The sequence below is a fragment of the Sciurus carolinensis genome, chromosome 3 (assembly GCF_902686445.1).
Source record: "Sciurus carolinensis chromosome 3, mSciCar1.2, whole genome shotgun sequence".
Classification (NCBI taxonomy): Eukaryota; Metazoa; Chordata; class Mammalia; order Rodentia; family Sciuridae; genus Sciurus; species Sciurus carolinensis.
The window spans coordinates 1831120-1846765 of NC_062215.1; the positions used below are offsets into that span (position 1 = coordinate 1831120).

Sequence of the window (15646 nt, forward strand, 5' to 3'; positions counted from 1 at the left end):
GCAGCAGGTGGGCAGGGGCTCCGACCCGCTCTGTGATTCCCCCAGTGGGGACACAGTACACAGAGGTTTCACGGCTGGTCCCTGTCACTTGGGTATGTCCAACATGTTTCTCAACATTAAAGACTTTTTCACAAAGCCTGAAACCACTCTGGAGGTCAGGAACGGAGAGGAGGAGGCTGCCTGGTCAGGCCACGCTGGTCGCCAGCAACCTCAAGACAAACAGTCACAGGAGAAGACACGGCAAGCTCCTCTTTCCTGTTCACACTAGCAAGCCGCGGGCAGAGCCCCGGCACACGACCAGGGTGTGAGGACACCTCGCTGGGAACCACAGGGCAGGCTGTGGGAGTCGGCACACGGGAGGAACGCTTGTCCACAGGGCTGACTGGCTCCCCTGTCCCTGGCCTGGCCATAAAACACCATCACCAAAACAAAACGATTCCAGCTGCCCTGTGTCTCGGGCAGGACGTTCTCACCTCCTCAGGGTCCTGTCAACTGTGACAGTCTTGGCCCACCTGCCTGATCTGGACCAAGGACAGCATGGGGACTGGGCCAGGCCTGTGGGCTCGAGGGAGGCGGGCAGGGCGGCTCACCTATGAGGGAGTTGAGGGCAGAGTAGGAGCTCACACGGCGCATCTTGTCGATGGTCTCGAAGGACAGGATGTACTCCTCATTCTCAGGGCTGCCTAGTGTGCTGCTGGCGCTGCTGCTGGTGCTGAGGTTCCCAGGGGAGAATGCCACCGAGCTGCCCGCTGGCCAGGACACATGGGGCAGGTCAGGGTGGTGCCAGGCCCTGCCCTCTGCTCTGATGATTAACAGCCTGGCTGAGGTGGGTTTTCTTCTACAAAACAAGGCTTAACACACACGCAGCACACGCGCTTGTGCACACACACACCCACATACCCACACACTTATGCATGCACACACCCTCGAGGTCTCCTCGGAGCTGGGCTGGCTGCCAGGGGACCAGGGACAGGAGTCAGAGGCACCCAAGCCGAGTGTGCTGCTTCCTGAAGGACTGTGGGTACCCTCCGGCTACTCTGAGCGCCCGGCCACCCACGACTCGAAGGAAGAGTCTGGACCTCAGAAAAGCTGGCTAGCCACACAGCAGACAGGAAGTCAGGGCGTGTGTTCATGGCAGAGGAGGGCCAGGGCAGAGTGGCGCTTGCTTACATAAAAGTTCCATAAGTAACACCCTGAACCTTTCCAACCCACACCCAAGTTGCAGTGTCTTACATTCTTCCGTCAGGCTCAGATTCTGCAAAGATTTGTTCAGGCTCCTGGCCGTGGTGACAGCTCGGATATTTCCATAGGAGCTAACAGAGCGAAGCCTGGGGGTACACGGACTGTCTCGAACTGGGGTCAAACTCCCACCCTCTAGGGAAGAAGAAGAAAGAAAGTCAGTGACAAGAGTCCATGATAGGAGGCAGCACACCCTGAGTCTGCAGGTGCAGCAAGAAGACAGCAGCTGTCACCTGGGCAGAGGAAGGGCCTTTCTGCTCAGTAAGGTCTGACATGAGCATGGGACTCGGTTGGACAGGCATAGTTCGCAGGCTGAGTCAGCTACAAGAAAACTGGGCAGCCTGGCACCTGTGGCTTCTAAGTCCATGTGAGGTGCCCAATGGTGCCCATGGATCCTGCCTGGGAGCGCCAGCAGGGCCAAGCTCCCACGCTGGTCTGCTGATAGCTGCTTCTCTCCACGTTGCTGGCTGCTTTAGTCCGGCAGCTTGTTCCTCATGCCCCTACCAGTGGACCGGGAGGAAGGGTTTGCTGGGGGTCAGAGCCCCCTTTGCTGTGCCCTGGAGGAAGGACGGAACTCCAACATGAACAATGACTGGTGCTCCATCGAGGGGCTTCTGCAGAACTCACTGAAGCATGACCAGGCAACGCGGCTAATCAGTCACCGCAGGAAGATGCTAATGCTCTTTCTGTGAGCCCCTGTGGCCAAAGGGTTGCTGTCCTTCAAGATTTCCATGAATTGGTTTCCAAACAGGGTAATAAAGGAAGGAAAAGAGTAAGATGGTCAGAGTGACCCTTTTCCTGTCCTTTGTATTCCACTAAATGCCCAAGACAATGGAAACACCAGGGGCCATCCGAAGCCAGTATCGGAAACCCCAGCTCAGATCTGGCTCAACCTTGTGGCAAAGGCCAGGGTCACCAGCTCCCAGGAACTGCTGTCTGTACCTGTGGCTGCTGGAGACGGCAAGGGGTAGTTCTTTTCCTCCTCCATAAACTGCAGGGCCACAGTGCAGAAATTGCTCTCGTACTGCACCACAAGATGGCTCAGAGCCACCACCAGCTCCTGTGGAGAGGGAGAAGGCAGAGTTAGGCGCACCGCGGCTGGAGATCCACTGGATCATAGACCTGCAAGGGGCAGCAGAACAGAGTGCAGAGCAGGACCACAACTGGCATCAGACGCCAGCACAGGCAAGCTGGGAGCACGCAGACGGCGGGGAGGCAGGAAGCCTCCCAGACGTGGCCTGTGGACGGCTAGGGGAAGGTGCAACCTGGACCTCCTGGGGCTGTGACGTGCGTCACATGGTTTCAGAGTGGGCACGGTTACCAGTCTTGCCACCCTGAGCGGAAAGGGCTGCCCCATTCGACCCCGGGGTCTGGCGAGCCAGACCGAAGCAGGTCATGCTGCTGAGCCCTCTAGAACACTCGTAGCTACGCCAGCCACAGCCCCAAGAGGGCACGATGAAAGTCCTGGAGTGAAAGTGATTCTTGGGCCAAATGCCTCAGTCCAAGGAGGTGACACAATCCCTATCACTTAGGACAACACAAGTGCTCGGAGAGCCGAACAAACTGGGCTGTGGGTGTACCATGGGAATCTCTGCTCCACTGCTCTGCGCCGGGTCAGGCTCTGCCGGGTCACTGTGGCCACTTGCACTAACTACCTGACTCCTTGTCAGACTCCCCAGGTGACCTGCAGAGCCCACCCACCTCATGTGTGCCAGGGAACACGTGCTGTGGGTGGACCCTCTCTTGCACCAGCACCTGTGGCCCTCACCCTGGCAAATATGGAGAAAGCCAGCGCTGGCTCTGCCGATGTCTCGCGGGCCACTGCTCAGGGGAAAGTCAGGAGCACATCTCGCTGGAGGGCAGGCCTCACTCTGGAGGACCATGCCTGGCACGTGACAGAGGCTCTGAAGGGCCAGGCTTCACTGATGGCAGGACACAGGCACTGGTGTTCTCGTGGAGGGTCTGGCAAAGGTGCCCAGCCTGGAGTGTGGAGCTGCCTTTATGCTCAGGCGAATGGCACCAGGGCCAGACTGCATTAGTGTACTCCCTGCGCTACCCACCAGGGCACAGATGTGGGCGGTGCCGCGGCAGTCACAGGGTTCACACTCGCTAGCTTCTGCGGCCCTGGACCGATGCCAAAGGCACTGTCTGTCTGCTGTGTGGCCTGGTTGGGCGCGGCCTGCATGCTGCACACAGCCCCACGCTCTGGATTACACCTGCAGCGTGCTGGTGCCAGGAAGCAGCAACTCCTCTGCTGCTGCTCACACCCACGCTCTTGCCTTCCTCCTCTCATTCCAGGGTCCCCTGCAAGCTCTGTGGGCACAGGGACGCCACTTCCACACTGCTCCTGGGGCCCCAGCTAGCAGGATCCCTCGGCTCCTGCAGAGTCCCACTTCCTCTAAGTCTTCAGGCCTCGGTGACACCCGGGGACAGCCACCTTCCCAGCCCCTGAATCCTTGTCTTCCGCTCTAGCCTCCACCCTTGCTGTCCCCACTGCTGGTCAGGTCTCTCTGTGTCCCTGACTCAAGATCATGCCTTGCTCAGGACTCTGCTCAGTCTCTGCCAGGAGACTTCTGATGCTGGGCTCTCTCTGGACACTCGGCCTTCTCCTGCTTGGTTTCTCTTCTCAGGGTGACTTCCTGAGGAGTCGCTGCTGGGTCACCAAGGCAAAGCAGGACCTGGATCCTGGTCTTTGCCCATTAGTCACACACATGCTGGACTACCATGAGGATCCAGGGGAACAGTGCTCTGCGCCAACAAGAGCTGAGTTTCTGTGGCCGCTGTGGCAGGCCAGCCGCGTTGCTCAGGAGATGTAAAAGCCACCCCAGGGGCCAGCACCATCCTGCTCCTGTCATGCTCAGCCTGCTGTCCTCATGCCCCCAGGGCTGCCCTGCTCCATGGCACCAGGCACTGGCTAAAGTTGGATTTGAGCCCTGAAGTCAAGCAGGAATGGAACTGGCTCTGTCACGGGGGCCTGAGCAGCATCCAGGGAAGAACGCCTTCTCTCTTAAGTGTGGACAACTCATGTAAGGGACTCCTGCAGAAGTACTCCGGCACGCCGGGTCCAGTGGCCTGTCCTCCCCATGCTTCCCAGTGGTGCCAGCTCTGGGCATGCAGAGAAAGCCTTGAGATGCTCCATCAGTTTCAGTCTAAGTGAAAGGGAGTTGAGGAGGTGAATGGCTAGCAGCCACTCCATGGAGGGAACTGAACCCCTGCAGGTCTGTGCTCACAAAACACAAACACCAGGTATGTAAGCAAGCCAAGTATCCGAATGGCTCCTAAGGCCAAAGACAGCAGGCGGGCTACAAGCAAAGCTCCTGGGCCTGACCTCCCTGGGGGAGGAGGGGTCACAAATGGCACCCTAGCTTGGCCCTTCTCCAGAGCAGGGGCAGCTTGCTGACTGGCAATTTGCAGATTCTGTACCTCATGGATAAGCTGAAGTTCATAATAACATGGGAGGCTCCTATTACCTTGCTGGCTTTTAAATTTTGTCAGGATCGACAAAGAAGTGGAAAGACAGAAAGCTATGTGTTAGCATTGTCACCCGTACAGGAAAGGGGACCTTCAGTTACTAAAGTAAGGTGAACAAGATCTCATCCGGAACACATGTGACCTCACGAACCATCTGCCGCCACATCCCTGAGTGTCGCCCTCATGGGCTGTGAGCCAGTGGCTGCTCCCAGAGGGATCTGCTCAGGTCTTGTGCACAGACTAGACTAGAGCCACACTCTGGGCCCAAGCTGGGTCACAGAGGGACCCACAACAGAGAACAGGCTGAGAGAAGGGGTGATTAGCTCTCACGGGTCAGTGCCCACAGCTGAGCACTGGCCTCCTGCACTGGTGGCTTACACCCGTAGCCCTTCAGAGCCCTGGGTACCAGGAGCATGGCACACAGTCCTTGATGGCGTGAGATCCTGCAGGAATGCAGGAAGGAAGAAGGCGGGGCCCTGCAGTGCTCAGTGCTGCCTGCTCCCTGAGACTCCCCACTCTCCTTCTCCAACCTGGTGCAGCCCCTATTCGCCAGGCATAGCCTTGTCCAGGGCCTTAGCTAATGGGCCTTCTGCTGGAATGCAAGTCCCCTGAGGGCAGCTGCATCCCAAGAAACACTTAAAGAGCGGACCCAGTTAGACCAAATGTGTGAGAACCAAGACAGTAGCAGAAGGCACCATCTTGATACAGGGCCTGGGGTCAGCAGGTGCCCCTCTCAGTTTCACTCCCTCACGCTTCCTGCTGGCCTAGTGGTCCAGCCACACAGAACACTGGCGCCCTGGAGCACATGGTGGCTCCGCTGTAGGCCTTCACCTTCACTCCTCCTGCCTGCAAGGGCTCCCTGCCCCCACACTTCCCCAGCTACCCGTCACTCACCCACCAACCAGGGAAGAGCTGCCCCTTTCTAGAAGCCCTTGCTGACCCCAGTTCCTGCCACAAGACAAGGCAGGCAGCTCTGACATGCTCCGGAGAACTCTGGGCCTCCCTCTGGGAAAGCAGTTACTCACAAGTGCCTTGTTTAATTATCACTTTATCTGCCTCCCAGACAAGACCCTGTGCTCCTAGAAGGTAGAGCTGTAGTCCACCTGTGGATTCAGGAGCCCAGGAGGAGCATGGCATGGGTGCAAAGCTCAGAAGCAGATGGACGAGTGGAGAGGGCCCATCCAGCCTTCTAGAGCTGCTGCACCCTGGGGCACGAGGCTCTCTAACGCCGTCACACTCTCAGCCCGGCAGCACGTGTCTCCAGGACGGGGGGGGGGCAGCACGAAGCCCTGTAGGCACGTGATAAGGGGGCCTCCCCGAGCATTCTAGTGTGGGGAGGACACAAGCCCTCCGAGGGGCAGCTGGGGAGCAGAACTGGGGTGGAGCCCAAGGCACGTCAGGCCCTCGGGATGCATGGCAGCTCTCCATGTCCCTAAGGACTTCAGGGACCCGTCTCCGGTGCTGGGAGCTCAGGGACATCGTAATTAACATCCTATCTACTTTTAAACTTCTTCAGGAAAGAAAAAGCTTTCCTTATTTTAAAAGGAAGTCTAACAATTGTTAACATTTCATTGTTAAGGCCACTCACACTGGACAAGGAAGACTCGGCACAAGCTGAAGGAAGCCCAGTCCAGAAACACAGCTGACTGTGGGGCCCTGGAGACGACGGAGTCAGACTCAGGGCAAGGTGCACTTCTGCGCTCTCATTAGAAAAGCTGGCACGTGAGGGATGGGCCAACTTCAGAGGGAGACGTGGGTGCCCAGCGCCCCCGGCCTGAGTCTAGCTGAAGAGGATGTGTTCTCATCTTGTCCCTCCCAGTCAGTCGTGCTGCCTGCTCTTCAGAAAGACAACTTGGTGCATGTCATCTTCAACAGGCTGTCTCCCCTGGGAGCCGAGTAGAGGGCTCAGAGATGCTGAGAGCATGTCCAGTGATTCTAGGTGACCAGACACAAATCTGTGGTCACCTGTGGACAGTTTTGCTTCCCTATCCATCTGATGAACATGCAGCCTTCAGTCCACCATGATGCCACCAGTAAATGAAGCACTTTTCCCGGTGCCCCTTCCTGGCTGGGCTCACGCAGGGGGCTGGGGTTCTACAGAGCTTGCTCTGTATGGGGGTGTGAACCTGGGAACAATCCGTGATGATCCTACATCTGCACAGGTCAGCAAGCATTTTCCAGTCTGTACAACTATCTTGTGCAGTGCTGACGGGGCAGGGGGACCCTGCTGTGCAAGCTGCAGGTGTGGCCTGCTCAGCACCCTCAAATGGAGCAGAGGCACATGTTTTGGTGTCTGCGCTCAGTGACACACACAGTGGAGGTGGGGTTGAGTTCTTCATGCCATGGGCTGGGCTGGCTCAGCCTCCTGGGCCCAGTCATGGGGTGCCCTGCTGCCAAGCCAGGGCCCACATACCTTCCGGACCATGGGGCTCCCATCGTTGATCAGCTGGGCCAACATCATGGCCACGTTGTGGTCGATAGTGGTCGAGTGGTCTGTCCTCTCAGCAGAGTTGCCCACAAATGTGCCAAGGGCGAAGACGGCTGCACATCGGACCTAGAAGGCAGGGGATGGGGTCACAGTCATGCCACGGCTGGCGTTTGCCGTCTGCCTCTGCTGGGGAAAGGCTGCAAGTCAATCTGATTCAGTTCAGGTAAGCTCTGCTCAACTCAATTTCACACATACTTATTGAACAGTACTTTGAGCCCAGAGCTACACTCATATTGATGGAGCAGAGATGGAGGAAGCCCAGGGGAACCAAAGGTCAGCGGGCCCCAGCTCGAGGCATGACAACTAGGTTGCAGAGGCAGGAGCTGCATTTCCTCTGGAATCGACAGAACCCCTGGGCACTGTGGAAGACAGGCATGCTGGGGAGGGGGCTGGTGGTATGTGGGAAGGCTCTGGAGACATAGTGGAGTGGGGGCCAGGGCGGGCTGAGTTCTTGGGGTCCAGGGGCGGTGAGAGGAGCACACTGGGCTGGCATGGTATCTGAGTCCAGGGGCGGTGAGAGGAGCACACTGGGCTGGCATGGTATCTGAGAGCCTTGGCTCAGCTCTACTGCCTCCAAGGTCTTGTGACCTGGGGAAAGCCCACCTCATGCACCCTGTTTCCGCAACCCTAACAGGAGTGGCAGGAAGACTCAAGGAAACAACATGGGAAATCCCAGAACTTCAGTAAGTGTTGGTGAGACTTTGATGAGCATGAGTAGTCTGTATGGGGGCTCCTGAAAAACGCACTGGAGGGACTCGGAGTCACAGTGGTTTAGAATGGGAAGGTCCAGGGTCTCAACCCCAAGCTGTGAGCACCTGTTACTCAGAGCTCCACAGCACAAAATGAGGTCTCCAGGTCCTGAGGAGGCACTTCCCAGTCTACAGGTCTCGGGGCAGCTGCTCCTGAGCCTGTGCACCCCACTCTCCTGCCACCCCACAGCTGAATCCCACAAGTGGCTCTGTGCCTGATGGGTGCACAGCACAGGAGGACTGAGGGGATCAGGACTCCTTCCTGCCTAAGAAAAAGACTGGCATCACCAAGAGAAACCAATTTTGGACTTTCCAGATGCAGATTTCTATCCTCCTGGGTCTTCCCTAAACATATAAAACCAAACCAAAAGTAGTATATGGAAATTAAGAGAAAAGAGTGGAACCACAGGTGGAGATGCAGCAGGGTGGTGAGCAGCCTGGGGTGCTCGTGAAGCACTTGGCCTGGGGTGTGAAGGTGCTGAGCAGCTGCAGGCTGGAGAAGCTGCCCGCCGTCAGCTGCACACGCTCAGTGCACACGGCAGCCTGTGCTCCTGGGCGGTCACGCTGGTACAGAGCTCACTGGGCAGGTGAGGGGCCACCTGTTGGCAGCTGAGGCAGGCTCTGGGTCTGAGCAGGTGGCTGAGTGTCTGGAGTGGTAACTCACCCCCTCTCACGTGGACATCTAGGCCCTCCCATCACTACTCAAGTTTCCTCTCTGGGCAAACTGCCAACTTACAAGATGTCTCACCAAGAGGCTTTGTTCCTCCAAAAGGCAAGTTCTGCTCTCTGGTAACACGGAGGTAAGACCTGATGTCCTGGGGCTTTCCAAAGCCATAGGGGGATCTGGGACAGATGGGCAGAGAGCATCCCTGAAGCAGGGATGGGCATCTTTGGGACAGGTACCACTGCTTTCTCCAAAACTTAGCCCAAGTCCTACTGAGGTGTGACGCACACAATGGTTCAGAACCTTTCAGTGAGTTTTACAGGATGTGCCCTCCATTGCAAGCTGGCACAGTGGCTATTGCAGTTCAGACCTCAGTTACTGACAACTGATGCAGTAATAATCTTTGACCAACACTGTAGGGTCCCCTGTCCCCATCAAAGTCCAACAAGGAGCCTCCAGAGTGAGCCCCTCAGGTCACACAGTGGTTTTGCCACCCGTGTGGTGAGGCGGGCTGGGCAGCACCAATAGCAGGCAGGTATCCTGGTGACCTGGGCAGGTGGCTGCACCTCTGTGGAGCACCCTCACACGCAGGTCACGGGGCACCAGGATCTGCCCCCAACACTGCCAACCAACGTCAGGGCCCATCATTCGCTTCTCCCTGCACTTTGTGATTGAGGCCAGGGACCCCGTGGCCGAGAGCAAGGTGAGCCTGCTCCTGGCCTTGTGCCCAGTTGCCCCTTCTCAGGCAGAGGAGCAAAGCTCATCATTCTTCATGGCCTGGCAGGGCCCCAGGGAGGCCTGACTGTCACCCTGGCGTCACGGTCACTCAGCTGCCTGCTGTGGGATCTCAGCTTCAGCAGGCAGGACCACTCTGTGTGGCCCCACTCCAGCATTCACGGTGGCCCATCACCAGGGTTCCAGAGCAGTCCAGACTCACCCCTGAGGCTGCCTGCCCACTGAAGTCCCCACTGACCGAGCAGCAAGGGCGAGGAAGCAGCTGGCTGAAATGCAGCGGGGCCTATTTCCTGGGGCAGGGAGGGCATCAACCAGCAACTACATGCAGCCACTTCCTGGCTGCGCTAGAACCTGCACGAAAGGAAGCTCCGTTCTGAATGAAAATGCTGTCTGGTCTGACCAAGCTCTGCCAGGCCTGGCCCTGCCCTTTGAGCCTGGGCTCTTATGTTTCAGAGCCACATTTGGTCTTCATAGTTCAAAGGCACTTTTCACACCCACAGGCACTGTTCAGTGATTACACAGTTCTGGGAAAAGGACGCTGGTTCTGCGTCTGGTTTGAGTCCACATGTAGTAGACATGAGGAGGTTGGCCTTGGGCAACAGTCCTGGAAAGCCCAGGACCCTGCCTGAGGCCCCGGACCACCCATAAGAATCAGCCAGAACAACCCAGGCTGGGACAGCTGCCATGTTCTATGACCATTGGCCCTCAGTCAGCACAGGGACCACAGGCCTGAGAAGGCTCTGTCTTCCTGGCTGCAAGGACCCTCAGACCAACTCCATGGCCACCTCTGGCAAACTTGCAAGGGGCCCGCCTCTCTTTCTGGCCTAGTCTTTGAGGGACATCATGCCCAGCACCTGCAGCTCTTCCTCTGCTCTGCACACTTCTAGTGTCACGTCACCCTGTTTCTTTGTTTGATGCCTTAAACCCTTTTGAGAACAAATTGGGAAGTAAATTAAGGATATTTCCCTGAGGAAATATTCCTGAGGACCCCTCCCTTTGAGAGTCCTGGAGAACCGGTTCTGATCCCCGGAGGCATTGAGGGCTAGTGGCCTGGAGCACTGCTGGTGCCAGGCTGCCTGAGCCAAGTTCTGCTCCTCAGAGACCGAGCCTAAGGGCAGCTGGAGCCACCACAGGTCCTAGCTCTCAGCCTACCACAGGTCTGGGAGCCTCATGGAGCCCCTCCAAGCTGACCCACAGGATGAGGAAGCAGGTGGGGTCTGGGGTAGCCTTCCCCCGCCCCCACCAGCCAGGCTGCCGTGCATGATGCCCTTGCCTGGAGGGAACAGGTGGTGCCCGGGTGCGGACTGCTCCAGGCCAAAGCACGGGCCTGGCCTCACAGGGTGCCGCAGTGCAGAGCTCAGGCCAACTCTCAGCTGCCCCTTAGTCCACAGGAAGGTCATCAGTGCATCACAGTGCTGATGTCCCAGGGTCCCACTCAAGTGACTTCTGCATGGCCCTGGAGTTTCTGGACATAAGGCTGCACTCAAGCCTGGGCAAACCTCTGTGTATTGTTCCAACATGATCTTTCCACAAACAACGGTAGGAACATTGGCAGGAGGCGCCCCTTGCACCCTGGCCTGGCTTGGAAACAACCATGCGGGGACGACTCACCTCAGGAATAGGGTCAGAAAGGAGGCTGTAGAGCTTCTCGTGGGCACTGTCCCTCACTCCACACCACCTCGCTGAGTCGAAGTTCTGCCAGATCCGGCCCAGGCAGATGGCCACCCATTGGCGCAGCAGTGGGTGGGGGTCGCTGAGCTGCTCTAGGCAGATGGCAATCAGGTTCCCCTGAAGGCAGGCCTCCTGGACAGGGCAGGACAACACAGACTGGTGTTCTCTGCCCTCAGACCCTGGGCTGTTTCTTGGGGAAGATTCCTCAGTCACAACATAGGATTTGCTCCACTTGCCTAGTTTTAAACCCCATGGATTCAATCTGCCCCACAGAACTTTTGAGTTAAATAAAGGGCCGGGCCTCTGCTGATTGTGCCCCTTCGGTGCCAGCCCTGGCTGCTGGTGTGCACTGCTGGCCCACTCTCTGAGGCTGATGGGCCATCTGACTGCCAGGGCACAGTGCCCTGTGTCAATGTGGCAGCCTGGTGACAGGTCTGCTCTTTGGCACATGAGGGTTGAGCTGGCCTCCCTTGCAATGCCAGGAGAGGGCTCAGTGGAGCTGCAGCTACGGGGACACCCACCTGCCCTGTGGCGTAGCTGTTGACGATCACTGCAAGAATGAAAGCTGTCATGGTCCTGTGTTCAGCCTGCAAAACAAAAGCCAGCCTTGGTGTGCACTTCCCTGGGTTGGGCTCCTGGTCCCCAGCACACAGCACCACACTCCCACTGACTGAGAACAAGGGCCGCCTTGGTGCCGTCTTCTGACTTGGGATGAGCAAGACCCAGAGGGTGAGGGCAGGTTTGGGCTTGCTGGGTAGGCAGACTGCCCCTGACCTGCTAATGCCAGGAGTGGGGCCCAGGGAAGGCCAGTGGGCGGCGGCCTGGTCCCTGCCCAGTGCTAGGGGAGCTCGCTGGCAAGACAAGAGCTGCGACCTAACTTGACTTCGCCCCACTCTGGTCCTCTATGGATTGCTCAGCCTTCATTCTCTCCGGAGGTCTGCCTGTGCTCATCTTCTGCACGGCACCTTGGCATGCGGGTTGTGGGCAGTCTCGTGTGAGCTGTGACCCCTGTGCCTTGAATCCAGCGCTCCGTATCTCTCCCTCTGGCAGCTACTGACATTCTCGGTCAGCTCTTAGTTCCCTCCAGCATGTCTACCAGTGCCTCTGTGGGTCACTGCTTCCTGTAGTCTGCTCTTCGACTCACTGTCCCTCACTGAAACACAGGCCTGGTGGTGCCTTCTGGGGGTCACAAGTGGAAAGTGTCACCTTACCACTCTGGGGGCTGGCCCTGCGGGTGGCCTTCCCACGGTCTAGGCACTTCTGGGGCTTTCCTCCATGTCTCTGACAGTTGCTACTTGCATTGAGGTGCGTCTGGGTGGATTTGGTTTTATTCAATCTTCACGAGACTCACTGTGCTTCTGAAATCCTGAAAACCCATTTCTCCTTCAGGTTTGGGGAGTTCTCAGCCACAGAGTGCTTGACCGTGGCTTCTCCTCTGCTGCCCTCCCCGGCTCTGGAACGGGGTGCGCCACAGTGGATGTGGTGCCAGTGTTCTGCTCTTGCCAGGCTGGTCTCCTCTGACCAGCACCCTTCCCCCACGGCTTCTCCACAGTCCGCTTCACCTGCCGAGTTCTCAGGGACAGCCACTGTCTGTTCTTCTGTTACAGGTTCCACTTTTTACTTTCCCCCAGATCTTCCTATTTAAAAACCTGTCATTTTTGAGGACAGGTATGAAGCACAGGGTATTTTTCTTCTTATGCAGGCAAAAAACTATTTTGAAAAAAACAACACCCAGATCTACTGTTTGGTACACTTAGACCACAGTGTCTTCCCTGGGGCCTTTGCCACTGTCATTTAAGCAGACTCAGTCTCTGCAGGAACTCTGTGAGCCTCCATTCCTGGGGTGCAGCCCTCTACTGTGGCCTGGTCAGTTTTCCTTCCTGCTGCACCTGACAGAGGCCTTGAGGGCAGGGCTGCTTCTGGGACAGTCCCTGGGCCCTGGTACAGTGGGCCTCGTGATTGTATCTTCCAGTCCCCAGGAGACTTGGAGTCTGGGAGTGGCTTGCTGTGGCGCTCATACACATGGGCGGAGCAACTCAGGTCCTCCCCACAGGCTGAACAGGCTCACAGTTTCGGTTTCTCATGGTGGCCCTTCTTTTCCTTCTACCCAGACATGGACAAGTGGTCAGCTTCTCAGAAGCAGGGCAGCTCTGCGCAATCTTGTTAGTAAGGGTACCAGGCACGCCTTGCAGGCTCTGGGCCTGGGCGCAGTGGCAGTGCCGCCTGCTTGCGGCCTCGTTCTGCACAGATGCAGGGTCTGTGTGGAATGCACTGCCCAGGAGACCCCACAGCACTCCCCGGGTCTCTGGTTTCATTTGAGAATTTCCTCTCTTTCAAATCTGGCTACGTCCTCAAACCCTCACTCACTGGAGCTGCAGCGGGGCCTGTCCACCGCAGCTTAGCCCTTGCCCCTTTGCTGGGTTTGTATTCTCACTTGCTCTGAAGAATGGGAAGGGATTATTTCCAGGACTCATAGGAAGTATACTAAACTGCATGTGGTAGTATTTAAATGTATCACTTAAGTGAAACACATAAGTACCAGTTACCTGTTGTAAGAAGTTCTGTCTGTACTGTTGCTGTTTCTCTCTCTCTCTTTTATCATTTAGTTTAGAAAACCAAGTAGAGGGTGAAATTACATATGACAGTTCCTTTATACAAACAAAGTGACCTGGGACGATAAGTGTGTTGCTATACTTAAATATTCTGGCAAAATTATGTTAAAGAGTTATTTGGGATATCTATTCTGATCTCATTTCTGTACTACGGCTGGAGTTGTAGAACAAAAAAATCAATTCTGAAACATTATTACAGGTTAATATATACTCTATTCATGGATATCTAACTTTTGAATAATATAATAAAAATATTTAAAATACAGGTATTTAAATAATCTCTTCTTTTCGCCTGTCTTCCCTCCTTCCTGATGTCTTGCCACGTTCCCAGGCTTCTGAGGCACCTGAGTCACAGATGTGTGAGTGCTTGCAGGGCTGTCCAGTTTGGTGGACAGGTGCTAAGGAGGGGACAAGGATCTGCAGGGAAGGGTGACTGGCACAAGCCCAGCAGGCCCCCAAGGGGTGCAGGTGAACAAGTCCTCTTAGGGAAAGGAAGGGCACAGCATGGACAGGATGCAGCCTGTGTCCTGCACCTGGGTTCCAGGAACAAGCAGCCACCGCCACTTTTGCTCCTCGCTAAAGGAGCTGTGCAGACACACATGCAGGTGGACGGAGGAAACCCAAATCCCAGGACCATCCAAAAGACAAACAAGGTCAGTCCTTACTGGCATGTATGGGTCAGCCAAGACGGAAAGGAAGTACTTGTGGCCATTGTCCTTCACGAGGTCAGCCTGGCACGACTGGAGGAGAAAGGAGACAGAGGAACAGCATGAGTGTGGCTGGGCCCCAGTGGCTCCCAGGAGTGTGACGAGGGACACGTGGGGAGTCCTGCTCCTTACAAGGTGCTTGTGCTTGGGAACAGCTTGGGTATTGTACATGGACATGCTTCCTGAGCCAAGGGAAGGGGGCTAGAGCCCAACAAACCCCCAGAAGGGGAGTTTCCCGTGTGTCTCTGGGAAAGCCCTCTGGTCACAGGCTATCGGCTGCTAGCCGGGCCGCAGTGCTTGCTGCAGCCTCCACCTCCCTGGCCCCCAGGCCCAGTCCTGCTTGGTCACATCCTACACTGGGTACCATCTATTTCCACAGCTCCTGGCCTGCTAAAGCTCTTCAGAGGATTTTGCTTGAACTTACAAAACACAGGGAAAGTCATCTCTGCAAATAAAATACTTACAAATTATATCTCACAGACATGTTTTAAGAGGAGCCTCCTGGAGGCCCAAGCCCCTGATCAAAGACCGAGCTACTCAAAGTGAGTGCTGGAGCAGCTGTCAGGTGCACTGGCTCCAGCTCTCAGCACCACACAAACCCGTGAACACAGATAGCTGTGTGGTTGCTGTCTGTCATGCTTCTGAGTCCCTACTATGTGAGCCAGCTCATGTATAGGTGACCCATGAGGGCATGACCAGAGCTCCAGGGAGATGCGGGCAGGTGGTCTGCAGGAGCTAGGCTGAAGACTAGGCAGGTCTATCTATGGGCAGAACCAAGGGGAAACAGGCAGAAGGAACAGGTCACATGGGGCTGGGAGGCGTGGAAGGGCCATCAAGAGCTGAGGCATGAGGGACATGCAGCAGGGCCCCAGGTCCAAGTTCTCTTGCAGTGGCAACAAAGGCAGGCTGGAAGGGGCTAGACTAGAGTGAGGGTCTCACGAGGGCCACATCGGGGGGCTGAGTCCATGAGGAGTGCACTGCTGGAGATGGAGGGGCAGGGAGCCTACTTCCGAAGAGATGGGGGCCATCTGGCAAGGGGCTCAGGGGTGAGAGACTGCGGAGTGCTCTGCCTTTGAGGTGTCTGGGAGACACAAGCAACACCGTTCAGCAGAGGTGGACAAGACCTAGAGCTTGAAGGGGATCAGAGCTGAAGCTGCGTGGGAACTGGTAACACCCAAAGACCCCCAAGATGAGGAGTGTTCTAGAGGATGAAGGGCAAGACTGAGGCCTAGGGACACGGGATGGGAGGAGATGGGTGCTCGGGATGAAAGGGGCTTCCTGCTGTATAAGGCATTGCAGCTTCATGGGGG

At 56.6% G+C, this 15646-nt stretch overlaps 1 protein-coding gene across 1 annotated transcript in view; it reads right to left on the reverse strand.

The window, feature by feature from the left end:
- Rptor (regulatory associated protein of MTOR complex 1) overlaps positions 1-15646 on the reverse strand; it is a 339150-nt gene that overhangs the window by 44469 nt on the left and 279035 nt on the right. The window contains 7 exon segments of the mRNA XM_047544108.1: positions 591-749; positions 1234-1374; positions 2182-2299; positions 7124-7264; positions 10958-11149; positions 11539-11604; positions 14295-14369. Of these exon segments, the coding sequence (XP_047400064.1) occupies positions 591-749; positions 1234-1374; positions 2182-2299; positions 7124-7264; positions 10958-11149; positions 11539-11604; positions 14295-14369 (892 nt within the window).